Source organism: Triticum dicoccoides, chromosome 7A, assembly GCF_002162155.2.
Source record: "Triticum dicoccoides isolate Atlit2015 ecotype Zavitan chromosome 7A, WEW_v2.0, whole genome shotgun sequence".
NCBI classification, from domain to species: domain Eukaryota; kingdom Viridiplantae; phylum Streptophyta; class Magnoliopsida; order Poales; family Poaceae; genus Triticum; species Triticum dicoccoides.
The window spans coordinates 543,227,019-543,251,031 of NC_041392.1; the positions used below are offsets into that span (position 1 = coordinate 543,227,019).

Genomic DNA, 24,013 nt, shown 5'->3' on the forward strand with positions numbered 1-24,013 from the left:
ACGCGGCCTGGGAATAATGCAGCCCTGGGGGGCACTCCCAGCTGGAAGTGAAACTTGAGAGATGTCACCTGATGACGTTGAGGACGAAGGGGTGCTGATGTAGCAGACTCGGTGGCTGCGGAAGCCGATCCTCACGAGCCCCCAGGCCCGGGGGCCTCGGGAGGCTCCGGAGGTGCTGGCGGCTCCCCGCGGACCATCTCCATCTCCTCTAGGGCTGCGGAACGCCTGGCCTCTTGTGCCTCCATGATGCCCCTCATGAGGCGCTGGTACGTGGCAGCCGCGTTCGGCAAGCCGTAAGGCATGCGAACATAGATGTGGGGTGGACCTCTGCAGCGCCCCACTCGCGAGGGCCAGAGGCACTCCAGAGAGGCGACTCGGTTGAGCCCTGGTATGTCAATGCAGACGCGCAGCCCACCATCCTCGCCTGGATGGGGAGCCACTGCTGGTAGACGGCGGCCGCCTTTCATGACCCTTGACTCCTGTAGCTCTTGAATGGCCTTGCTGATGAACTCCTGAGGGTCTGGCTCTCCTTGCCTTACTCCTTCTTGAGGGAAACGCGCTTCGAAACACGCCTCCATCTGGTGCCCAAGCGCCTCCCTCGTGACCCTAGCCAGGTCGGCGACCCTCCAGGGGAGAGCCCCCGAGCCCTGCCTGAGGAGGGCGCCGGGTGTGCTTTCCTATGGGATGGAAGGAGGTTCCCCCTGGGCAGGCACGGGCCCAGAGGGGCCTGCCTCCTGAGGGGCCGGGCTGGACAATGTCTTCTTCTTGGGGGCGGTCTCGGGAAGCCTCCTGCTTCCGCGATCCGGGTCTTCCAGTGACGCGGCCTGAAAGGCTCGTTCCAGGGAACACACCGCGTCCTTCTCTTCACAGGGCACCGTGATGACTCCGCCACTTCCTGGCATCTTGAGGACGTTGTAGCCGTGGTGAGTTACGACCATGAACTTGGCCAACGCTGGGTGCCCAAGGATGGCGTTGTACGGTAGGCGAATGTGAGCGACGTCGAAGTCGATGAGCTCGGTGCGGTAGTTGTCGCGTGCCCCGAAGGTGACAGGGAGGCAGACCTGCCCAATCGGGACCGTGGAGCCGTCGGTGATTCCAGAGAAAGGCTTGGTTGGCTGAAGCTGGCTGTAGGGCACTTGGAGATTGTTGAATGTTTCCACGGACAGGACGTTGAACCCTGCCCCGCCATCGATGAGGGTCCTGGTGACTACCACGTTGCTGATGATTGGGGAACAAAGCATTGGGAGGACTCTGGCTGTAGCCGCACACTTGAGCTAATCTGCTGAGCCGAACGTGATGGCGCACGCCGACCACCTGAGAGGGCGCGTGGCTTCAAGCCTGGGGAGGACTGCATTCACTTTGCGGGCGAACTGCTTGAAGATGCATTGAGAGGCTGGGGCCTGAGCCCCGCCCAGGATGCAGGCGATCGCGCGCGGCTCCTGGAAGCCCCCAGCCCCCTTGTCTTGGTGGCAGTCCTCGTTTCTCCTTGGCTGCAGCGGCAGTGGAGGGAGGCCTGCGTTGCCTTGCGGGCGATCCTCGCGAGGCTGATCCCTCCAGTCTCCCTCGCGAGGCGGGTCTTGCCAGCAATCCTCGCGAGGTTGACCGCGTCACCCTTGGCGCGGGCCACAGTCTTCCCAACGTCCTGCGTTCCTTCCTCCTCCTCGACCGTAGCCCCGGTCACCGCGGTCGGGGCGACGGCCGATCCTTCCTTCCCGCACGGCTCGGAGCTCTTGACATTCGTTGGTGTTGTGGGTGTGGAGGTCGTGGTACACACAGTACCGGCTGCCCTTGGAAGGTTTGGGCTGATCTCTACCCTGCTTGGTGTCTGGTTCTGCCGCGAGCATGGCATCCCCCTTGCGCTTCACATCCTTGGCCTTGGGCTTCTTCTCTTCTGGGTCTACGGCAGGCAGCTCGAGGAGGGAGAGACGCCCTTCCTTAGCCCTGGCTTACTTGGTTGCCAAGTTGAACGGCTCCAAGGAAGTGCACAGGTCTTCATGCATCGCCAGCTCCTCCTTCATCTTGACAAAGCGCACGCCGTCGGAGAAGGTTGAGATGATGGCCTCCTCATTCACCTTGGTAATCTTGAGGCGTGCGTTGTTGAAGCGCTGGATGTACTTCTGCAGGGTCTCCCCGGGTTGTTGCTTGATGCGGCGCATGTCGCTCACGGCGGGTGGCCGGTCGCGAGTACCTTGGAAGTTGGCGATGAAGCGGGTGCGCATCTCGTCCCAGGAGGAGATCGTGCCTGGAGCCAGGTTCAGGAGCCAGGTGCGGGCCCCGCCCTTGAGTGCCATGGGAAACCAGTTCGCCATGAACTTCTCGTCTCCGTTGGCAGCTTCGATGCCCAGCTCGTAGAGCTGGAGGAACTCCGCAGGGTCAGCCGTGCCGTCATAATGAGGAGGCAGGTCTAGCTTGAACTTGCCGGGCCACGCGACGCTGCGTAGCTCGGTGGTGAAGGCACGACAGCCTGCTGCGGCCACGGGAGGCCTTGGGTGACGGAGAGCTTGGTCTTGCATGTCCCCACGCGCTGCAGCTGGGTCTTGACGTGCGGGAGCAGGAGCATGGTCGCGACGTGCTGGAGCAGGGAGCGCCCGGGCAGCTTCTTGCGGGCGAGGGACTTCCTGGCAGCTCTGCTCTTGCTGTGCTAGCACCTGATGGAGCAGGTTCCGCCCAGGGGCCACGCGCCTTGGAGCCATGACGCCTTCTTGAGGAGGAGGCGGCCGGGGCGCCGCCGAAGCTTCGTCGCCCGCGCGGGGCGGGTTGCGGTGCAGCGGAACGGACGGCACAGGAGAGCCCCCTGCGGCGCGGACGAGCTCGGCGACGCGGTCGAGCCATTCTTCGTAGACGTCGTCGACGGGACGGTAGCGCAGGAGCTCGTTTTCCGTGATGAGCGCAGCTCGAGCCTCCATGGGTGCGCGGAGCGCGCAGGACAAAGAACTAGCTGGGGTGAGCGAGGGAGTTGCGGTGCGGCCGTCTTACCGCACAGACGGATGCTGAGACGATGCTTGCTGCTCGTCCCCCACCGGGCCGGTGGCAGCGTTGACGGCAGGTGACCGGGAACGGCGAGGACGCCCGCCGACAGGAGCCGTCTGGGCGACGCGGGAAGCGAGAGCGGCCCGGCGCTCGGCGCGGGCCCGACAAGCGTCACACATGGGCGCGATGGTCGGAGGAGAACGGGGTGGTGGAAGATGAATTCCGGCGCACCCCTACCTGGCGCGCCAAATGTCGGATTTCGGGTTCCGGCAGACCCTTGAGGTTCGAACACTGGGGTGCACGCGGAGATTTCGCCTCCTACCTACCTGCACCCCTCCGCCTCGCTAAGATCTAAGCTATGGGAAGAACAACATGAGAGACACAGGGTTTATACTGGTTCGGGCCACTGTTGTGGTGTAATACCCTACTCCAGTGTGTGGCGTGGTGGATTGCCTCTTGGGCTGATGATGATGAACAATACAAGAAAGAACAGCCTCGCGAGGGTCTGCTCTTGGCTGGGGCGATGAACTGCTGGGAGGAGTTCAGTCACCCTTCTCTCTCTCTCTCTTCTCCGATTGTTGATCTCCGACCTCTAGCCTCTAACCTCTCTCTCTCCCTCTGATCGATTATCCCCCCCCCCTCCCCTGGGGGTGGCTAGTCCTATTTATAGAGGCCCTGGTCCTCTTCCCAAATATCGAGCGGGAAGGGAGCCAACAATGGCGGGCTAATTTGAGGGGGGACAGCTAGTACCAGCTATCCTGACAAAAGTAGTCTTCGCCTGCACAAAGCTCTAGTGGTGACGCCGTCTTGGGCTCCACAATGACCTCCGTCTTGCGGTCCTCCCGGTCTTTGTCTTGTTGCACCGAAATGGCAACCTTTGCCTGATGCCTCGGTACTCCACGGCTGCGCTTGCTCCCTTTACACCAAAGAGGAAAGGAGGACACTGCGCGGGCTGGCGCCCGCCTGGCGCCCTTGGTCGTCATGGCTTGCGTCACGGGCACCTCATGAGGTACCCCGCCTTGATCTCTCCGCCTCCTCGCGAGCCAGCCTGGTGAGGCCGTGCCTGAGGAAGCTCCGCGTCATCCGCACCATGAGGCTTGGCCCCTCGCGAGGGTCTTGGGTCTGTGTTGGTGAAGATGGGCCGTGCTGGGCCCCCCTTTGAGCCATGCCGCAGGCCGCAGGCAGGCAAGTCTGGGGACCCCCGTTCCCAGAACGCCGACAACCCTCGACTCTCCGTCAGTCGCCTCGGAGTCAGGCCCTTTTTCCCGCTCCCCTCCTTCCTCCTCTTCGCTGGAGTCGTCGGAGGACACGTCCACCAATTCCCCGGGAGTTTCCATGGGCACGGGCCCGTCCCCGTTGAAGACGGGCATGGACTCCACTACCTGCTCCCAGTCGTCGCGGAGGAACAAGGGCGTAGGAGCGCCCTCCAACCTCGCCACATCGCCCCCGACCAGAGATTGGAGGACCGCAGCCAGATCTTCGTCGGCCAAGGCCGCGGGGCTCGGATGGGGCCTCCACATCAGAAGTGAGTACTGCCGAAGCGGAGCCAGCTGGTGCTCCAGGAATTCCCTTAGCAGCAACGCGCCGGTCAGCTTCGCCGCTGCCATGTTGGCCGGCCTCAGATCCGCGTCCATCTTCTCCAACACCAGCTTCGCGCGGGGGTCCGCGAGCTCCGCTCGACCCCAATCGCTGGAGCTCGTGGGTTGCTCCGTGGGCAAGATCAACCGAGGGTGGATGCGCCCAGCATCTACCAAGACCCACTTGCTCCTGAAGCCCTCAATCCTTTTCCCGGGGTTCGAAATGGCAATGGCGCCACCGTACGCGATGAAGCTCGCGCACGCGAAAGCAGGACCGCGAGAGGTCCGGAGGTAGAAGTAGTGGCGCAGCAAGGCCACTGAGGGCTGCACCCCTACGTGAGCCTCGCAGTAATAGGCGAAGATTGCCAGGAGAAGGACGGAGTTGGGGTGGAGATGCAGAGCCTGTAGCTTATAATGGCGGAGGACAGAGAAGAAGAACTCGGAGAAGGGAGGCACCAGGCCAGCAGCAATGGCGCTTACAAAGAATGGATAGAAGGTGCTCCCTTGGCCCTCAGGGATGGCGGAGCCGGCCTTGAACACCTTCGCCCCGTCGATGCCCTGCGCCGCCGCCATCCGGCGCAACCGGGCGAGGCTCGCCTCCGACACGTTCGGCGAGTCCAGGGCAGACGAGTACCAAGCTCCGGCCGGGGACTAACGAGGCGCCATGGCTTCCTAGGTCATGCGGTCGGAGTAGATCTGGAAATTTTGGAGGAAGGAAGGAGAGGAGCAAGAAAGAGGATCTGAGCAGCAACCGGAGAAAGCAAAAAAAGCAAAGCCTAGGTAGATGCTGCTCCCTTATCAACTCGCGCAGTTGCTGAGGCGCCCACGTCCAGTCAACCGCCACGCGGCGCCGAAAGCCACAGGCTGTTAGGGCCTGCGGCGCTTCGCTCTTGCCCTTTCGCCTCCCTGCACGGCCAAGTCCGGGCGCGCCTTGGGCCCGGGGGCTACTGTCGGTGTTCTGGGAACGGGGGTCCCTAGACTTGCCTGCCTGCGGCCTGCGGCGTGGCTCAAAAGGGGGCCCAGCGCGGCCCATCTTCATCAACACAGACCCAAGACCCTCGCGAGGGGCCAAGCCTCGCGGGGTGGACGACACGGAGTTTCCTCAGGCACAGCCTCATCAGGCTGGCTCGCGAGGAGACGGAGAGATCAAGGCGAGGTACCTCACGAGGTGCCCGTGACGCAAGCCATGACGACCAAAGGCGTCAGGCGGGCGCCAACCGCGCAGTGTCCTCCTTTCCTCTTTGGTGCAAAGGGAGCAAGCGCAGGCGAGAGCATCAAGCAAAGGCACCCGTTTCGGTGCAACGAGACCAAGACCAGTCCAACGGCAGGGAGGAATTCATTGTGGAGCCCAAGCCAACATCACCACCAGAGCCTTTGGCAGGCGAGGACCAACTTTAGTCAGGATAAGTGTACCAGATGTTCCCCTTCAAAATGGCCAATTGTTGGCGCCCTTCCCGCTCAATATTTGGGAAGAGGCCCAGGGTCTTTGCCTATAAATAGGACTAGCCACCCCCAGGGTAGAGGGGCAATCAAGAAGGGAGAATCTAGAAGCCAAGAGAGAAAGTAGCTAGGATCGGATCGAGTAGCATCATAGAGAGAGAGAGAAGGGCGACTGAACTCCTCCCAGCAGTTCATCCCCCCAGCCAAGGACAGACCCTCGTGAGGCTATTCTTCCTTGTATTGCACATCATCATCAGCCCAAGAGGCAATCCACCACACCACACACTGGAGTAGGGTATTACACCACAACGGTGGCTCGAACCAGTATAAACCCTGTGTCTCTTGTGCTGTTCTTCCATAGCTTAGATCTTAGCGAGGCGGAGGGGTGCAGGTAGGTAGAAGGCGAAATCTCCGCACGCACCCCAGTGTTTGAACCTCAAGGGTCTTCCGAAACCCGAAATCCGACAAACATCACTATGTTGATCATATCTACTATATGATTCACGCTCGACCTTTCGGTCTTCGTGTTCCGAGGCCATATCTGTTATATGCTAGGCTCGTCAAGTTCAACCTGTGTATTCCGCATGTGCAACTGTTTTGCACCCGTTGTATTTGAACGTAGAGCCTATCACACCAGATCATCACGTGGTGTCTCAGCACGAAGAACTTTCGCAATGGTACATACTCAGGGAGAACACTTATACCTTGATAATTTAGTGAGAGATCATCTTATAATTCTACCGTCAATAAAAGCAAGATAAGATGCATAAAAGATAAACATCACATGCAATCAATATAAGTGATATGATATGGCCATCATCTTCTTGTGCTTGTGATCTCCATCTCCGAAGCACCGTCATGATTACCATCGTCACCGGCGCGACACCTTGATCTCCATCGTAGCATCGTTGTCGTCTCGCCAATCTTATGCTTCTACGACTATCGCTACCACTTAGTGATAAAGTAAAGCATTACAGGGCGATTGCATTGCATACAATAAAGCGACAACCATATGGCTCCTGCCAGTTGCCGATAACTCGGTTACAAAACATGATCATCTCATACAATAAAATTTAGCATCATATCTTGACCATATCACATCACAACATGTCCTGCAAAAACAAGTTAGACGTCCTCTACTTTGTTGTTGCAAGTTTTACGTGGCTGCTACTGGGCTTAGCAAGAACCGTTCTTATCTACGCATCAAAACCACAACGATAGTTCGTCAAGTTGGTGTTGTTTTAACCTTCGCAAGGACCGGGCGTAGCCACACTCGGTTCAACTAAAGTTGGAGAAACTGACACACGCCATCCACCTGTGTGCAAAGCACGTCGGTAGAACCAGTCTCGCGTAAGCGTACGCGTAATGTCGGTCCGGGCCGCTTCATCCAACAATACCGCCGAACCAAAGTATGACATGCTGGTAAGCAGTATGACTTATATCGCCCACAACGCACTTGTGTCCTACTCGTGCATATGACATCTACGCATAAAACCTGGCTCGGATGCCACTATTGGGGAACATAGTAATTTCAAAAAAAATCCTACGCACACACAAGATCATGGTGATGCATAGCAACGAGAGGGGATAGTGTTGCCTACGTACCCTCGTAGACCGTTCGCAGAAGCGTTATATCAACACGGTTGATGTAGTAGTACGTCTTCACGATCCGACCGATCCAAGTACCAAAAGCATGGCACCTCCGAGTTCTGCACACATTCGGCTCGGTGACGTCCTCGCCTTCTCGATCCAGCAAGAGGGACGAAGTAGTAGATGAGTTCCGGCAGAACGACGGCGTGGTGACGGTGTTGGTGAAGAACAATCTTTGCAGGGCTTCGCCTAAGCACTACGAAAATTATGACGGAGGATAAACTAGAGGGGACGGGGTTGTCGGCACACGGCTTGGTGTTTCTTGATGTGTCTTTGGTGCTAGCCCTGCCCCTCCGGTAAACGGGAGTTACTTAATCTCATAGTCATAGGAACATGTATAAGTCATGAAGAAAGCAATAGCAACAAACTAAACGATCAAGTGCTAAGCTAACGGAATGGGTCAAGTCAATCACATCATTCTTCTAATGATGTGACCCCGTTAATCAAATGACAACTCATGTCTATGGTTAGGAAACTTAACCATATTTGATCAACGAGCTAGTCAAGCAGAGGCATACTAGTGACACTCTGTTTGTCTATGTATTCACACATGTATTATGTTTCCGGTTAATACAATTCTAGCATGAATAATAAATATTTATCATGAAATAAGGAAATAAATAATAACTTTATTATTGCCTCTAGGGCATATTTCCTTCATAGCTGTGCTGCGACAAGAAGCCGGAGGATTGAGGAAGTACCTGCAGAATTCAGATGCATACTTTCTAGCGCAACAACAAGAGTTGGAGGATTTTAGCACCAAACAAGAGAAAACTAATAAGCTTGTTAAGCTTCTTACCAGCATAGTGGGTGCCCAGGATATCGTTTCTTGACCTCTTCTGAAGTGGTTTCAGTTCTGGACTTGTTTTGTTGCGGCGCTTATTTTCACTGTTGGCCAACTTTGACGCCCAGTGTATGTAATATGCTGCTCTATTCCCTATATTTGCACCGGTGGTGAAATTCCATGCCTAGTGGATGTAATCTGTGTAATCGCAGTAATATCCTAGCGTTAGTTGCTTGCTTATTTATTTTCTTATAGTCTTGTTTATTTGTTTGCTTGTAGTACTATAGTTCTTTTTCGTCGGTTTCCTAGTGGCCCAATAACAATGGTCCACATATGGGCCATTTGTAACCATGGCCCACCTACGGGTCATAGGAACCATGGTCCTCCTATGGGCCTCACAATCCGTGTGCCTCCTACAGGCCTTACGATCCATGGGCCTCTTACAGGCTATAGGATCCATGGGCCGTACTGATCGTTGAATAAAGTGGGAATGATTTGGGCCGTAAACGGGATAGAATCGAAACCGTCTGTTTATGGGCTCAAGCCATAATGGGCCGTTAACAGGTCGTAAGACAACACAGGCTTAATTCTATCGACAGGCATACCGGGTCATTAATGGGCCGTAATACATGATGGAATGACTAAGGCCCAAAGGGTTAACGGGCCATAGACCACAGACTGGCCGACTGTAACCACGGGCTGAATTTGGCCCATTATCAGAACAGGCCAGTAACGAACCATAAGTAATCGAGGGCAAAAAATGAGCCTAAGAATATATGGGCCTTAGAAGGCCGAAAGATAACATGAGCTGGAAACGGCCCAACTGAATCATGGGTCGTTAATGGGTATAAAGCAATTTACCATGTAGTATGGGCCAGAGTCCTCACGGGACATTAAAGGGCCCAAAGATACAAAAGGCCTCATATGGGCCGGAAGACGTCATGGGGCATACATGGACTGAAAGTGACAACATGCTGGAATTATATTGGACGGCCCACATGACGCTGCTGGGTGAAATTTGAAAAAGCATAATGGAACATAAATGGGCTATATGTGAACAAGCCGTTAACAGGCTTTTCATGGGCCGACTCATTAACTTTTGACCAAGTCAAACGGACTGGCCTTTTGAACCTAAATGGGCCACTGTTGGGCCGCGATACGCGTCGATGTATCATAGGCGCCTCTTATCTATTGGACGGTTGCCATCTGTCCAAACACGGAGCTGGCACGTGGTTCCTTCCGCCAATGAGAATTTAACACACGGAAAATCGCCATTGGTCGTGCATGTTAACGGGTTATCGGATCCTAAACCGGACCCGATAGCTTAACGGCGACCCATTACAGTGGATGTCACGTGTCCGTTACCCTTGACGAAAACACTTCTATGATGCGGCATTTATCATCATGGAAGTGGACACTTCCGTGATGATCATATGATATTGTCATGGAACACTTTTATGGCAACACAGGTATGACTATCTTGATTCTGTCATAGAATCATCATGGATATACATGCATGACAGAAAACGTGACCTACTATGACAAACACGTATTATCACGGAAGTGTTTTTTAGTGACCTCCTCAGTGCGCTCTATTTGTAATGTTGCAGAAGATGCATGGCGACACTCTTTGTTCGAATGTCACATGGCCAGATGTGTATGGGCTTAGAGAGATAAAGATATCTTGGTGAATATGGTATCAAATCAATCTTAGGATGCCCGGGTATGACTCTTTTGGCTATTTGAATCCATGAACAAGCAAGACCTACCGGGTTCTAGTCGCCCTTTGGTCGATCTGTTGGGCTAGGGGACGTGAATTCATGACAATGAGCTTCAAAGACCCCTAACGACGATGTGTTTTATCACGAGATACCTACAGGGCCTTGATATCGTCGTTGTTCATGCACCCCACCAAACTTCTTTGACTACTGCACCACTTTAGTGTGTGCGCAAATGGCTAGCTCCGGAGGGGAATGCGACAAAAATTAATATCGAAAGGTGTCTGAAACACATGAAACATGGACTACCCGAGCTAATGATAGAGGCAAGAACACTTTCCAGCCAAGTCCCATTAATTGATCATAACGATATCGTGGAAATGTTGCACGAACCACTCATGGTCGCATATCCCTCCTTGGAAATTTAGGTGCGGCGGCGGCGATCTGTAGAGACAATGAAGGGCGTTATGTTGGCGCATCGGTTGTAATATTTGATGGCCTAACTGATCCTGATAGTCTGGACGCTCTTGCCTGTAACGAGGGCACCGGCACTGGCCCAACATGTGAACCTGAGACGTGTGGTGATGGGCTCGGATTGCTTGGAGGTGATTACTAATATTAACAAAGGAGCAGCAGCTAGATATGCATCAGTTCTATATGAAATTACACATCGATGGAAGGAATTTGGGGAAGTGTGTTTCCGTTTTGAGCCTCGGGATTCCAATTGCAAAGCTCATATGTTTGCAAAGGCCGCATCATCTCTTGCAATCGATCGCCATTAGTGGCTATGGAGAGTCCCTGGTATCATTTGTATCCCCTTTACTTTGAATTATGAATGAACCTGTTTTTGAGGCATCTTCTTATTTTGAAAGTTTTTTGTAAAAAAATGAATGTCTTTGAACAGGCAAATTTCTTTTTAAATTACTAAAAACACATTTTTTTTAATTCCGAACAAATTTTCGAGAAGTGAACATCTTTGAAATTCTGAACATTCTTTGAAACACACTTTTTTTGAAATGGTGAAATTTTTTTGGAAATGGGAAACATTTTCTGAAATTCGGATTCTTTGTAAACACAAACATTTTTGGAAATTCCTGAACATTTTGAAACAGCGAGTATTTTTTCATACAATTTTTTTTTGAAACTCCTGAACATTTTTTAAAGCAACAACTATTTTGGAAACAGAAACATTTTGTTGAATTTACAAACATTTTTTTTCTCTATTGGAAAGTGTATTTCTAAAATGCAAAGATTTTTTCAAATTTGTGAACATTTTTGTAAAAAAAAATGTGAATTTTAAAAATGGAAAAGGGAAAAGAATCAAAAGAAAAGAAAATAATAAGAAGAAGAAAAACACTAAAAGGGAAAACCTAGTAAAGAAACAGAAGAGGCAAAACTGGTTCAGAACCTTCTAGAAGGTTACACAAACAGGATAGGAACCTTCCAGAAGGTTCACAAAACCGGTTCCTGTAGTGTGTTGTGTATTTAACAAGTGGGCCGGGCCAACGCTGATCGATCTGATGATATGAGTCTACCGGGCCAGTTTTATATTTTTTACCAGCCCGATTTCCACGTTAAGCCGTGAGCCCAACACGTGGTCCGTTAATGGTGCGAGTTGTATGCCGACGCGGTTTGGAGTGTGAGCCGGAATCGGCGAGCCCAATGGAATCAATAAAAGCACCCCAGAAGAGATGACTGATGCACACACCAAGGAAGGGATCGTGGAACCAATATCATCCGGCCGGCCCTTTCTTCCTTCTCTCGGTCAGTCCTTTGGATTTGGAGAAGAGAAGAGGATCAGGATGGCCATGGACCGGCAGTCGGATGCGGCGCGTGCTGGCCTTCCTCAAGTCGAGGAAGCTCCATCGGGCGGCGTACGCGCTGGAGAAGGAGGCGAGGCTCAAGCTGGACCTGCCGCACCTGCACGACCTCTTCGCCAAGGGCCGCTGGCGGGCGGCGGACGAGTACGTGACGGCGTTCATGAGCGGGAAGGAGAGCACCACGCCATCCGCGTCCGCCACGCTCTTCGTCGTCAGGTTCGAGCGCCTCGTCCGCGCGCTCAGGCGGGGCGATGAGGCGTGGGCCCTGCGCTACTTCCGCCGCTCCGTCCGGCCGCTGCTGCGCAGCCACCCCGACGAGGCCGCCGCGCGCGCCGAGTGCGAGAGGGCCATCATGGACCGCGACTCCCTCCGCCGCAACTACCCCGACGATGCCGCGTACAGGGAGCAGCGCCTGATCGAGTTCTATCGCCGCGTCTATCAGAACGAGCACATCTCCCGCTCCTTCAACGATATCTTTGACTACAACCCGCGCTTCATGAGGGGGACGGCCGCCATCGGCCTGCACCGCCATGCACGCCGGACGCGACGCCCACCAAGACCCGCCGCCTAAATCCATCCACAGCCGAAACAGCTAGCCTCATCCGATCATTGCTCATCGCTCATCTCGACCCGATCGACCAGACAGCACGACGAACAAATTAATAGCGCTTCTTCGGTTGATATCCATTATTAAATGTATGTAGGTAGGAGTACCTTATGATTTGTTTGTAGCACAAAACAAGTTGATGAGCTAGAAAGTGCATGACGATGAAAGTTTTGATTTCCTGATTTTCAAGAGCTTCAACTTGTGTCTTCGAATTCTGAAAGTTCACGAGTAATGATCAGTGGTTTGCCTCTGGAGAGGATCGGCCAAGACAAGATGCTGCAATTTTTCTTCTTAATAAGAATGGGGCTGCAATGCAAAACGCTAGAACAATTTTGGGTTCTAGTTTACTCACTTTCTAAAACTTAGAAAGAAAAACTGTATTTGCAAATTTGGAAAAAAATTTAGAAAAACTATATGCATTTGAAATATGGCCTTGAACGGAAAGTCGGAACATTAAAATAAAATTTATAACAAAACTGTAGGACTTGGAATCATCCAATTCCGAGTTCGTATACGTCCTGGAGGTCCAAACCACAAAAACTACCATTTTAGAAAATCCAACACAGAGGCAGACGGGATTGACTCTAACTCCGTCCAAATTTGATGGATCTCAACCTGGTTTGATCCTATGGACTCACAAGAAGAAACGGAAGATTTTCGAGGGGTTGGCAATGACCAAGGGCCCTTGGAGCAATGCCCTATGGGTCGGATGACCGAAATTTGAAGGCTACACCTATATATTGACGGAAAACCCTACTTTTGTGAGGGGCACTTGTGTGCGAAAATTGCAGCCCCATAGCCGCCATTGCAAAGGAGAAAACTCTTCTACAACCAACACTACTAAACATAGGAATAGCATTGACATCACTGACTGGCCTTGGACTAGGCGTCGGTGATGAGCCATAGCATTGACCAGCGTTCTAGCACGCGTCCGTAATATGTATCCCTAGTCTCGGCTTGAGGGCTATCACATACCGATCAATAATAGACCAGTCAGTGATATGTTCTCCCGATGATCAAATTGGACTGAAGATAAGCACTGGTCAGGTCTTATATTTGACCCGTTTGTATAGTCAACTTAAATCCGACCACTTTGTTTTTTCTGCCGTCAGGGTTGTTCTGTGCACGGCCTGATATAATCATCATACATTCACCGTTTTCATTCCATACCCTCGCAACTGCCTTCGAACCGACCTCCCTTTCGTCCCACCTCTACTACCGGGCGCTGATCCATGGCGGCCTCTCTAGCGACCCTGCGACCTTTCTTCACGGTGGCAACATCCCATTGCAGCCGCCCGCACGCCGTCCCGACAGCACGACAGAGCTCTGCCACCACGTCTTGCCACATTCCCGTCCATCCGTTGCCTCCCTAAGGCTGGTCATAGCGGGGAGTAACTTAGACTAGTGTCATATGCATGACACTAATCTAAGTTACTACCTTCATAATGCAAAGTAACATAATAGTAATGTCATAGATGGCTTTATTTATTAGTTTGTAGACTCATCTTGTCTTGGAAAGCACTATGTTACATTAACATATTATATTACTACCTCATATTAAATACTTGCCACATAAGCAAAAATTTCTTAGAATGCGCTATGTTACTAGCTAAGTTACTCTCACTATAACTAGCCTAAGTCTTTGTTTGGCACAGGTGGTTTTCAAGCCCGTAAGGGTTGGGGATTTTGAGTGCTGCTATGCACACGATACTCTTGGACGATTCTTGGACGATGATGCAAATCAGACCATCTATATAAAGGACTAGGTGCAACACAGCCCGTGGATTAAACATATCGTCTCTGAATCGTCCAGCAGTATCGTCTGTGAAGTAGTTTCGGGGGATTTTTAGGGATTTGGTGAATCCCCTGCCCTCCACCAATCCCCTCAAATCCCCTTCCATTCATCAAAGCCTCTTCCAGCCCAAACCCCTTTCTCTGAAATCATGTGTTTGGTACACAGATAGTCCCAGATCAAAACCCCAGAGAGGAGAGGGGAGGGAACGGGAGGTGGTGTGGGGACGTACCTCCGGCGAGAGCAGCTTGCCGGAGAAGAAGAGGAAGCCGACGGCGATGGCGGCGGCTGTGCGCTGATGGCGACGGCGACAGCGGCGGCTGCGGCGGTGCGCTGATGGCGACGGTAACGGCGCGCTGATGGCGACGGCGGCGGCTGCGGTGCTATGGCAACATCGCCGGCGGCTGCGGTGCTATGGCAACATCGCCGGCGGCTTCTATTGCGGTTGTTCTTGCGGCTGCTTTCTTCCGTCTCGTCACGTTCCAGGAAAACCGCGAGTTCCCCCTCGATGCGCAGAAGCCCCGTGGATTGAGGGGGGTTTTAAGGATCTAGAGGGGCCGGCCCCGTCAAGCCCTGTACGCCAAACAAGAGCTAATGTGGGATGCCGGCTCTGTCGCGCCGACGTTCATGGTCATTGGCCGGTCGTTGTTGTTGTGTTGTTGACGGGGTTGCTCTGCCCTGGGAATCTACTATTTTGCCGGTCATGTCTCACACGCTTCCATGCGTGGTGGTAGACCCGAACTAGAAGGACTTGGGCCATAAGAAACCAATTAGTTTCCTGTCAGAATCCTGATCGAGTAGTGATCTAAACGTTCTTTTATTTCTTTACATTTCTTTACAGATGGGTATACTTTTTATGCTGTACACATATGCATGTCTAAAACTTTCAGTGGACTATCAGTTTTTGTGGGCTAAATCGTTGCCAAATCGATAGGTAACGCCGTACTGCACGCCAAAGAGGAGCAGGACCCACTGGAGGCTGTCGTTCAGATGCACCGCCCGTCGCCACGGCGACATTGGAGGACGCCGTGATGTCGCAGGCACCATCGACCACCACAACGAGATGGAAGGAGCCAAGCGCCCAATGCCCCGCGCGAAATCAAGACGAATCGAGGAACGCAAAACGGCGGCGTGCCTCCTAGGAATTGCGCCGAAAACAGGACGACACGTGGAGCTCTGACGCGAGGAACGAGGACAAGACTCTCGTTGTGACTCAGGCTAGGCCATGGCCTGGCGAGAAGGGAATGTTTAGCAAATCTCTAACGAGTATGGCCCAACCCATTTAGTGGGCCTCCATCTTTGACGAACACTAGGCCCGGAAATGGCGCGAATCGCTGACCTCGGAGTCTCTAAAGAGCATCTACACCCTGACCTCTCAAACACGTCTCAAACATTCGGACAGGCCGTCCGATCACTGTTCAATTATAAAAAAACGACTCAACCGGAGCTCTCAAACCATGAACAAATGTTTGACCGGCACCCTCATACATGCCCTATATTTAGGCTTGGATATGAGGCGGCAGGGTGCGTCCGCTAGGCCCACCGCTGGCCCACCCCGATCTCACAAAATCCTCCTCCGGAGCAAACCCTAGGTTCACTTCACTCCACTCCGTTCCTCTCCCTGACGCTCCCCTTTCCTCAATCCCGAGCGCTGGCGCCATGTCCAGTGCCAGCAGTCACTCCGACGACAGCTCCGGAGACAAGGACGAGCTGACGCTCTGTATCGCGCTGGAGCGCTCGCGGGTTGATACGCGCGGCAGCTCCGGGTCAGGTGCGACGCCACCTGTCACCCGTCGCCGGCCCTTTCCCGCCCCCGTGCGTGGATCTACGAGGGCATCCCAATTGGTACCGCCTGTCAGACGGCCTTCTGTTGGGGATCATTGCAGAAATTAAATTTTTTCTACGCATCACCAAGATCAATCTATGGAGTAACTAGCAACGAGAGAGAGGGGAGTGCATCTTCATACCCTTGAAGATTGCGAGTCGGAAGCGTTGCAAGAACGCGGTTGGAGGAGTCGTACACGTATCGATTCAGATCGCGGCCGAATCCGATCTAAGCACCGAACAACGGTGCCTCCGTGTTCAACACACGTGCAGCCCGGTGACGTCTCCTTGGCCTTGATCCAGCAAGGAGGAGGGAGAGGTTGAGGAAGAAGGCTCCAACAGCAGCACGACGGCGTGATGGTGATGGAGTGGCAGTTCTCCGGCAGGGCTTCGCCAAGCTCACGCGGAGGAGGAGAGGTGTTGGGGAGGGGAGGGGCTGCGCCTTGGATGTGGTCCTGCAGCCCTCCCCTCGCCCCTCTATTTATAGGGAGAAGGGGGAAGGGAGCCGGCCCCTCTAGATGAGATCTAGAGGGGGGCGGCGGCCAAGGGGGAGGGGGCTTGCCCCCCAAGTAAGGGGGGCGTCCCCTTTAGGGTTCCCCCCAAACCCTAGGCGCATGGGCCCTAGGGGGGATGGCACCCAGCCCACTAGGGGGTGGGTCTCTTCCACCTACAGCCCATAAGGCCCTCCGGGGTAGGTGGACCCTCCCGGTGGACCCCCGGAACCCCTCCGGTGGTCCCGGTACAATATCGGTATACCCTCGAATATTTCCGGTGACCGTATGATGACTTCCCATATATAAATCTTCATCTCCGGACTATTCCGGAACTCCTGTGACGTCCGGGATCTCATCCGGGACTCCGAACAACATTCGGTAACCACATACTATTTTCCATAACAACTCTAGTGTCACCGAACCTTAAGTGTGTAGACCCTATGGGTTCAGAAACCATGCAGACATGACCGTGACATCTCTCCGGCCAATAACCAACAGCGGGATCTGGATACCCATGTTGGCTCCCACATGTTCCACGATGATCTCATCGGATGAACCACGATGTCGAGAATTCAAGCAATCCCGTATACAATTCCCTTTGTCAATCGTACGTTACTTGCCCAAGATTCGATCGTGGTATCCCAATACCTCGTTCAATCTCGTTACTGGCAAGTCACTTTACTCGTTCCGTAATACATGATCCCGTGACCAACTGCTTAGTCACAATGAGCTCATTATGATGATGCATTACCGAGTGGGCCCAGAGATACCTCTCCGTCATACGGAGTGACAAATTCCAGTCTCGATTCGTGCCAACCCAACAGACACTTTCGGAGATACCTGTAGTGCACCTTTATAGCCACCCAGTTACGTTGTGACGTTTGGCACACCCAAAGTATTCCTACAGTATCCGGAGTTGCACAATCTCATGGTCTAAGGAAAAGATACTTGACATTAGAAAAGCTTTAGCAGACGAACTACACGATCTTGCGCTATGCTTAGGATTGGGTCTTGTCCATCACATCATTCTCCTAATGATGTGATCCCGTTATCAATGACATCCAATGTCCATGGTCAGGAAACCATAACCATCTATTGATCAACGAGCTAGTCAACTAGAGGCTCACTAGGGACATGTTGTGGTCCATGTATTCACACATGCATTACGATTTCCGGATAACACAATTATAACATGAACAATAGACAATTATCATGAATAAGGAAATATAATAATAACCATTTTATTATTGCCTCTAGGGCATATTTCCAACACCTCCTCCACCTCGGGTCGCTCCTCCGCACGGGCAGCGGTGGGTCCTAGTGCCCGCTCCGCCGGCGCCGCGGATGCAGAGTCGAAGGCACGCGCCGCCCACCGTGAGAGGCAGAGGGCACGTAAGATGGGGGTTACGTCCGACGCAGGTGGGCAGTACGCCCGTCGCCGCCGCGTGATGCCGGTGCCCGACGAGGAGGAGCGTCTCCTCCAGTGGGTGTACCGTCGGTCACTTACCACGTTGGAGACGGATGCCCAGCGGCTCTGGAGGATCAACGCCAAGCAGCTCTGGCTCGACATTGAGTAGTTCGAGCGGGAGGCGGCGGAGACGGCGAGGGTGGCCAACCTCAAGCGCAAGCAGGACCGTATCGTCCGACGCTTGAAGGGTTACATCATCATCTCTGATTCCTCCTCCGACGGGTCCGACTCCGAAGGCTCCACGTCAACCCACATCCTGTCGCGGACGCCTACAGCAGTGCCGGCGACCGAAAGGGCAAAGGGTCATAGTTACAATGTGTCGGATCGTTGAACTGTGTGAATTACGCATGTTTGGTGATGTTATGTGAATTATGCTCGTTTGGTATCGGTTTATATGTTCGTTTTCTGTCGATTTTTGGTGATCTACATACTACGTTGGATGATTTTGCATGGATATAGGGTACCGGATATGAGATGTGCGGCTATGGAGACGCGGATTTAGAGACTGTCCGATAACTGTCCGGGGGCGTATAGGGTGCCGGATTTGGCGAGTCCGGCTGTAGATGCTCTAAATGACGTGTTTGCTTAGGTTGCATGGGGAAAACGGGCCACACTGAGTAGAGCCTGCTGAGGAGATACATGCCAAAATACGACGTTTGCATGTTGTTTGGTCACCAGCATATAGGTTGCCTGCATCGTGAAAGGTCAAAGGAAAATTTAAACGGTCGACCATGTGCTATAAGTTTGTCGAAATTCGTCAAAAATAGCTTCAAACATAAATACAAAATTGAACATTTAACGTCAATGAAATCACAACCCAATCGCCTGAATGGAAACACAACGTCGATGTGCATTTTTTTCGTGTAACTTTTCTCAAATCAAAGCACGTTTGTGTAGATTAGAAGATACTATCGAACAAAAATAGGAGTGAAGGAGATTAGGAGGGTGACATGCTATTATAGTACACTGCTCACATGTAGATCTACTCATCTATGATTTGTGAAACAAAAAACGCACCACATGAAAATCGTGTCAAACAGGGAAGTGAAATTACTCAAAGGAAATTTCGAACGGTCGACGCGTCCAAAATAGCTTAAAATATGAACACGAAATTTAACGTATAGAGTGAACAAAAATATGATTTGATAGCCTGAATGGAATCAAAACATTGAGGCGTATATTTTTCATGTACAACTTATTGTGAATTGAAGTACGGTTGTTTAGAAGGGGTGAACAAGATTAAAGAGGCGATTAAAGGAAAATACATGCAAACCATGTACCCGCATGTCTCGCCACAACACCTACGTGCACTCGAGCATCGCTCGGGCCTGACTCACTCGAGATGATTGATTTAAGCTTTTACAACATTGTAGGTAAAATGATGCTTTAAGAAATGTGTTTTGCAGGCCCAATATTTAGGGCCTGTTCGAAGACTCTCCTGCTTCCTAAATTCGCTCCAAGAGTTGGTGGAGCTGTAGCTAAAAATGATGGAGTTGAGAAAAGGCAGCTCCACAGATTCTCATATTTCAGAGAGCTGGAGGACTGCCGAACAGCTCCTTAATATTCTTTTGCTAAGCGCATTTGAGTTTATGAAGTTCATTGAAACATGGTTGCTTAACAAGGTAGAGGATGCATATCATGTCGGTAACTGTTAAAGTCCTCGAGTTTGACCCTCGGCAAGCTAGCTGCTCGACCACACGTTCCCATGCTCATGTCGGAGAGAGTGAACCCGGAGCGGAACTGCTCATCCGTTGTACACATGAGTCGAGAGCGATACTGTCCCTTGGACATTTCACACGGTAACACGTACGATCAAGAAGGTGGAGTACGAAATCCGCTCCGCTCCGCTCTGCCTCGCCTTCTTCTTTCTTGCTCCGCGCTCGCTCGCCAGAGCTATATTTACACCCGATGCTCTGCTTCACTTCACTTGCCCGCTCCGCTCCGAGCTCCCAGCTTCATTCAGCTCGCCATAGCTTCCCCCTGCGCACTGTACTGTTTGTAAGATGCATCCTACAGCACGCGCCATAGCGCCACACTACCTCCTCCTCCTCTTCGCCAGCTTCTTCCTCCTGCTGCGCTCCCCGTCGCCCGTCGCGGCCGCCGGCGACGTCGCCCTCCTCCTGGACAGGCTCAAGCCCGCGCTGCAGGGCGCCGCCCCCAACGCCGAGCTCGCCACCTGGAACGCCTCCACGCCCCTCTGCCTCTGGCGCGGCCTCCGCTGGTCCACGCCCGCCGGCCAGCCGCTCCGCTGCGACACCGTCGCCGCGCGGGCCAACCTCTCGCTCGCCAGAGACGCCACCCTCCTCCTGTCCTCCATCCGCCTCCCCGCCGCCGCCCTTGCCGGCCGCCTCCCGCCGGAGCTCGGCGCCTTCCCGTCCCTCGAGTCCGTCTACCTCGCCGCCAACTCACTCTCCGGCGCCATCCCGCTCGAGCTCGGCAACGCGCCCGCGCTGTCCGAGCTCGACCTCGCCGGCAACGCCCTGTCCGGCGCGCTCCCGCCCTCCATATGGAACCTTTGCGACCGCCTCGCCGAGCTCCGCCTCCATGGCAACGCTCTCACGGGGGCGATCCCCGCGCCGGCGGGACCCAACGATACTTGTGATCGTCTCCACCTTCTTGATCTCGGCGCCAACCGCTTCTCCGGCTCCTTCCCGGCCTTCCTGACGGGCTTCCGTGGCCTCCAGCACCTCGACCTCGGCGGCAACCACCTCTCTGGAGACATACCGGAGTCCGTCGCTGCGATGAGAGGCCTCCAAATGCTCAACCTTTCTTACAATAACTTCTCCGGTCAGCTGCCTCCGGGCTTCGCCGGCTCGAGATTCACCGCAGAATCGTTCCTAGGGAACAGCCCGGCGCTGTGCGGCCCGCCGTTACAGCAGCCGTGCGTGTCCCCTTCGGGCCTCAGCTCCGGCAGCGTCGCGGGGATGGTCATCGGGCTAATGGCCGGTGCTGTCGTGGTGGCATCGGTGTCCATCGGGTGGGCGCAGGCGAGGTGGAGGCGGAACAGGGTAAGGCGAGCGGCGGAGGAGGGGGTGGAGACGGAGGAAGGCGGCGAGGGCGACAGCGAGGGGAAGCTGGTGGTGTTCCAGGGCGGGGAGCACCTGACGCTGGGGGAGGTGCTGAATGCGACGGGGCAGGTGGTGGAGAAAGCGAGCTACTGCACGGTGTACAAGGCGAAGCTGGCGGACGGCGGCGGCAACATCGAGCTCCGGCTGCTGCGCGAGGGGAGCTGCAAGGACGCGGCGTCGTGCGGGCCGGCCGTGCGGCGCATCGGCCGCGCGCGGCACGAGAACCTGGTGCCGCTCCGGGCCTTCTACCAGGGCCGGCGCGGAGAGAAGCTGCTCGTGTACGACTACTTCCCCCATCGGACGCTCCATGACCTCCTCCACGGCGGCCTCGAGAGCAGGCCGGTGCTGACATGGCCGCGGCGGCACAAGATCGCGCTGGGTGCGGCACGCGGGCTGGCGTACCTACACGAGGGCCGGCACGGGGACGGGCCGGTGGTGCACGGCAACGTGAGGTCCTCGAACGTGCTGGTGGACGAGTACTTCGTGGCGAGGGTGGCCGAATACGCGGTGGTGGGCAGGCTGCTGGTGCCGTCGGCGGCGGAGGCTGTGCTGTCGGCGGCGAAGGCGGACGGGTACAGGGCGCCGGAGCTGCAGACGATGAAGCGGTGCGCGCCCCGGACGGACGTGTACGCGTTCGGGATACTGCTGCTGGAGCTGCTGATGGGGAAGAAGCCCTCCTCGGCGGCGAACGGAGGCGACGACCTGCCGTCGCTGGTGAAGGCGGCGGTGCTCGAGGAGACGACGACGGAGGTGTTCGACCCGGAGGTGGCGAAAGGCGTGCGGAACCCGGCGGAGGAGGGCCTCGTGCAGGCACTGAAGCTGGCGATGGGCTGCTGCGCGCCGGTGGCGGCGGCGAGGCCGAGCATGCCGGAGGTGGTACGGCAGCTCGAGGAGAACCGGCCCAAGAGCAGCCGGTCGGCGCTGTACAGCCCCGCCGAGACGAGGAGCGATGCCGGCACGCCGCAATACAGCTAGCATTTACGAAGCTTAATGAATGTGTCCATGATGGTCTTCTTGTACCTATGGTCGATCGCCATACCGGCAAACATTGATTGATCTGTTTCTGCTTTGAGGAGTCGGTCAGGAATCCTAGCTGTTCCTAATTTAAGATGTGAAGTAGAAGTACGATTATATAATAAATTAAAGAGAGAGATGCCGATCAGTTGCGCGCGAGACCACTGCAACTGCGCGAGATCACACGATATACTGTATCAGTTAGCTGAAAGTTTTCTCTCTTTCAGTCAACTTTTTCCCGCCGCACTGTTGCACATGTCAAAGGAGGGGCGCAGCCACAAAGTCATTTTGCACGGTGATGCTACCTAGCGGCAACAAATCCATCATTTATGCCGTCATCAAAATACATCTAGTGATACCAGAATTTGTCCTTGGCATCCATGCATGGCAAAAATATGACAGTGCTCTCTCTCTCTCTCTCTCTCTCTCTCTCTCATATGTTAAATCCAACCTTTTTATTTCACCTGTACTAAATTAAATTGTTCCTATATTTTAAATCATAAGTTCTTATTTGATTTTTTATATATATTTGAACTCTTGGCGCAAAGGACTTTTAAACAAGACCGATCTTGAATACATTTCAAACACATTTATATTTCAACGTTTCATATTCCATATGAGAAACAAGCCTATATCCATAGAAATTTTTGAAAAAAACTATTTCAACAGAAATATAAAACCATCAAATTTCACTAGAAACCTACGACTTTTTGAAACCGATTTTTTTTAATGTGTAACAGTTTATTTCAAAAGAGTGAAAATATTTTTTGAAAAACATGCAATTGAAATACATGTGATTTTTGAAACAGGCCAATGAAATGTAAAATGAAGGTTCTGAATTATGAAATAGTAAACACAAGGAATGAAATTATAATGTAACAATCTGAGACTGAATTTTTTAAAAGAGTGAAAATGTTTTGAGAAAAACATGCAATTGAAATAGATGTGATTTTTTGTGAAACAGAAAATGTAAGGTTCTGAATTGTAAAATAGTAAACACAAAGAATGAAATTATAATGTAACAATGTGAAACTGATTTTTTGAAAAGTGTGAAATATATATTTTCAAAAATGTGTAATTAGAATAGTTGTGATTTTTTTTGAATCATGACGGTGAAATGTAAAAATGTAGGTTCTGAACTGTGAAATACTAACCACGAAATGTGAAATTATAATGTATAAATGTGAAACTGATTATTCCAAAAGAGTGAAATATGTTTTTCAAAAATGTCTAACTAAAATAGATGTGATTTTTGTGAAACATGACAGTGAATTGTAAAAAATTAGGTTCTGAATTGTGAAATACTAACCACAAAATGTGAAATTATAATGTATAAATGTAAAACTGATTATTTCAAAAGAGTGAAATATGTTTTTTCAAAAATATGCAATTGGAATATATGTGATTTTCTGAACCAAACCAGTGTGAAGTGAAATGTAGGTTCTGAATTATGAAAGAGTAACTACAAAAAGTAAAATTCTATTGTATCTTTTGTGAAGCTGATTATTTGAACACGTGTAATACTCCATTAGTCCCAAAATAAGTGTCTTAGCGTTAGTACAACTTTGTATAAAGTTAGTATAGAGTTGAGACACACTTATTTTAGGACGGAGGGAGTAGTTTATTTCAAAAGAGGGAAATATGCTATTTGATAAATGTGCAATTTAAATAGGTGTTTTTTATAAGCATGCAAGTGAAAAGTGAAATGTAGGTTTTGAATTGTGCAATAGCCATTACAGAAAGTGGAATTGTAATGTATCATTGTTTTGACATGTGAAATATACTTT

At 52.5% G+C, this 24,013-nt stretch overlaps 1 protein-coding gene across 1 annotated transcript; it reads left to right on the plus strand.

Annotated features, from left to right (window-relative positions):
• Positions 1–19,779: 19,779 nt before the first annotated feature.
• On the plus strand, positions 19,780–22,369 carry LOC119327632 (putative kinase-like protein TMKL1). The gene has a single exon (XM_037600728.1). The coding sequence runs from the start codon at positions 20,148–20,150 to the stop codon at positions 22,185–22,187; it is 2,040 nt and encodes a 679-aa protein (XP_037456625.1). The 5' UTR covers positions 19,780–20,147; the 3' UTR covers positions 22,188–22,369.
• The last annotated feature ends 1,644 nt before the right edge of the window (positions 22,370–24,013 follow it).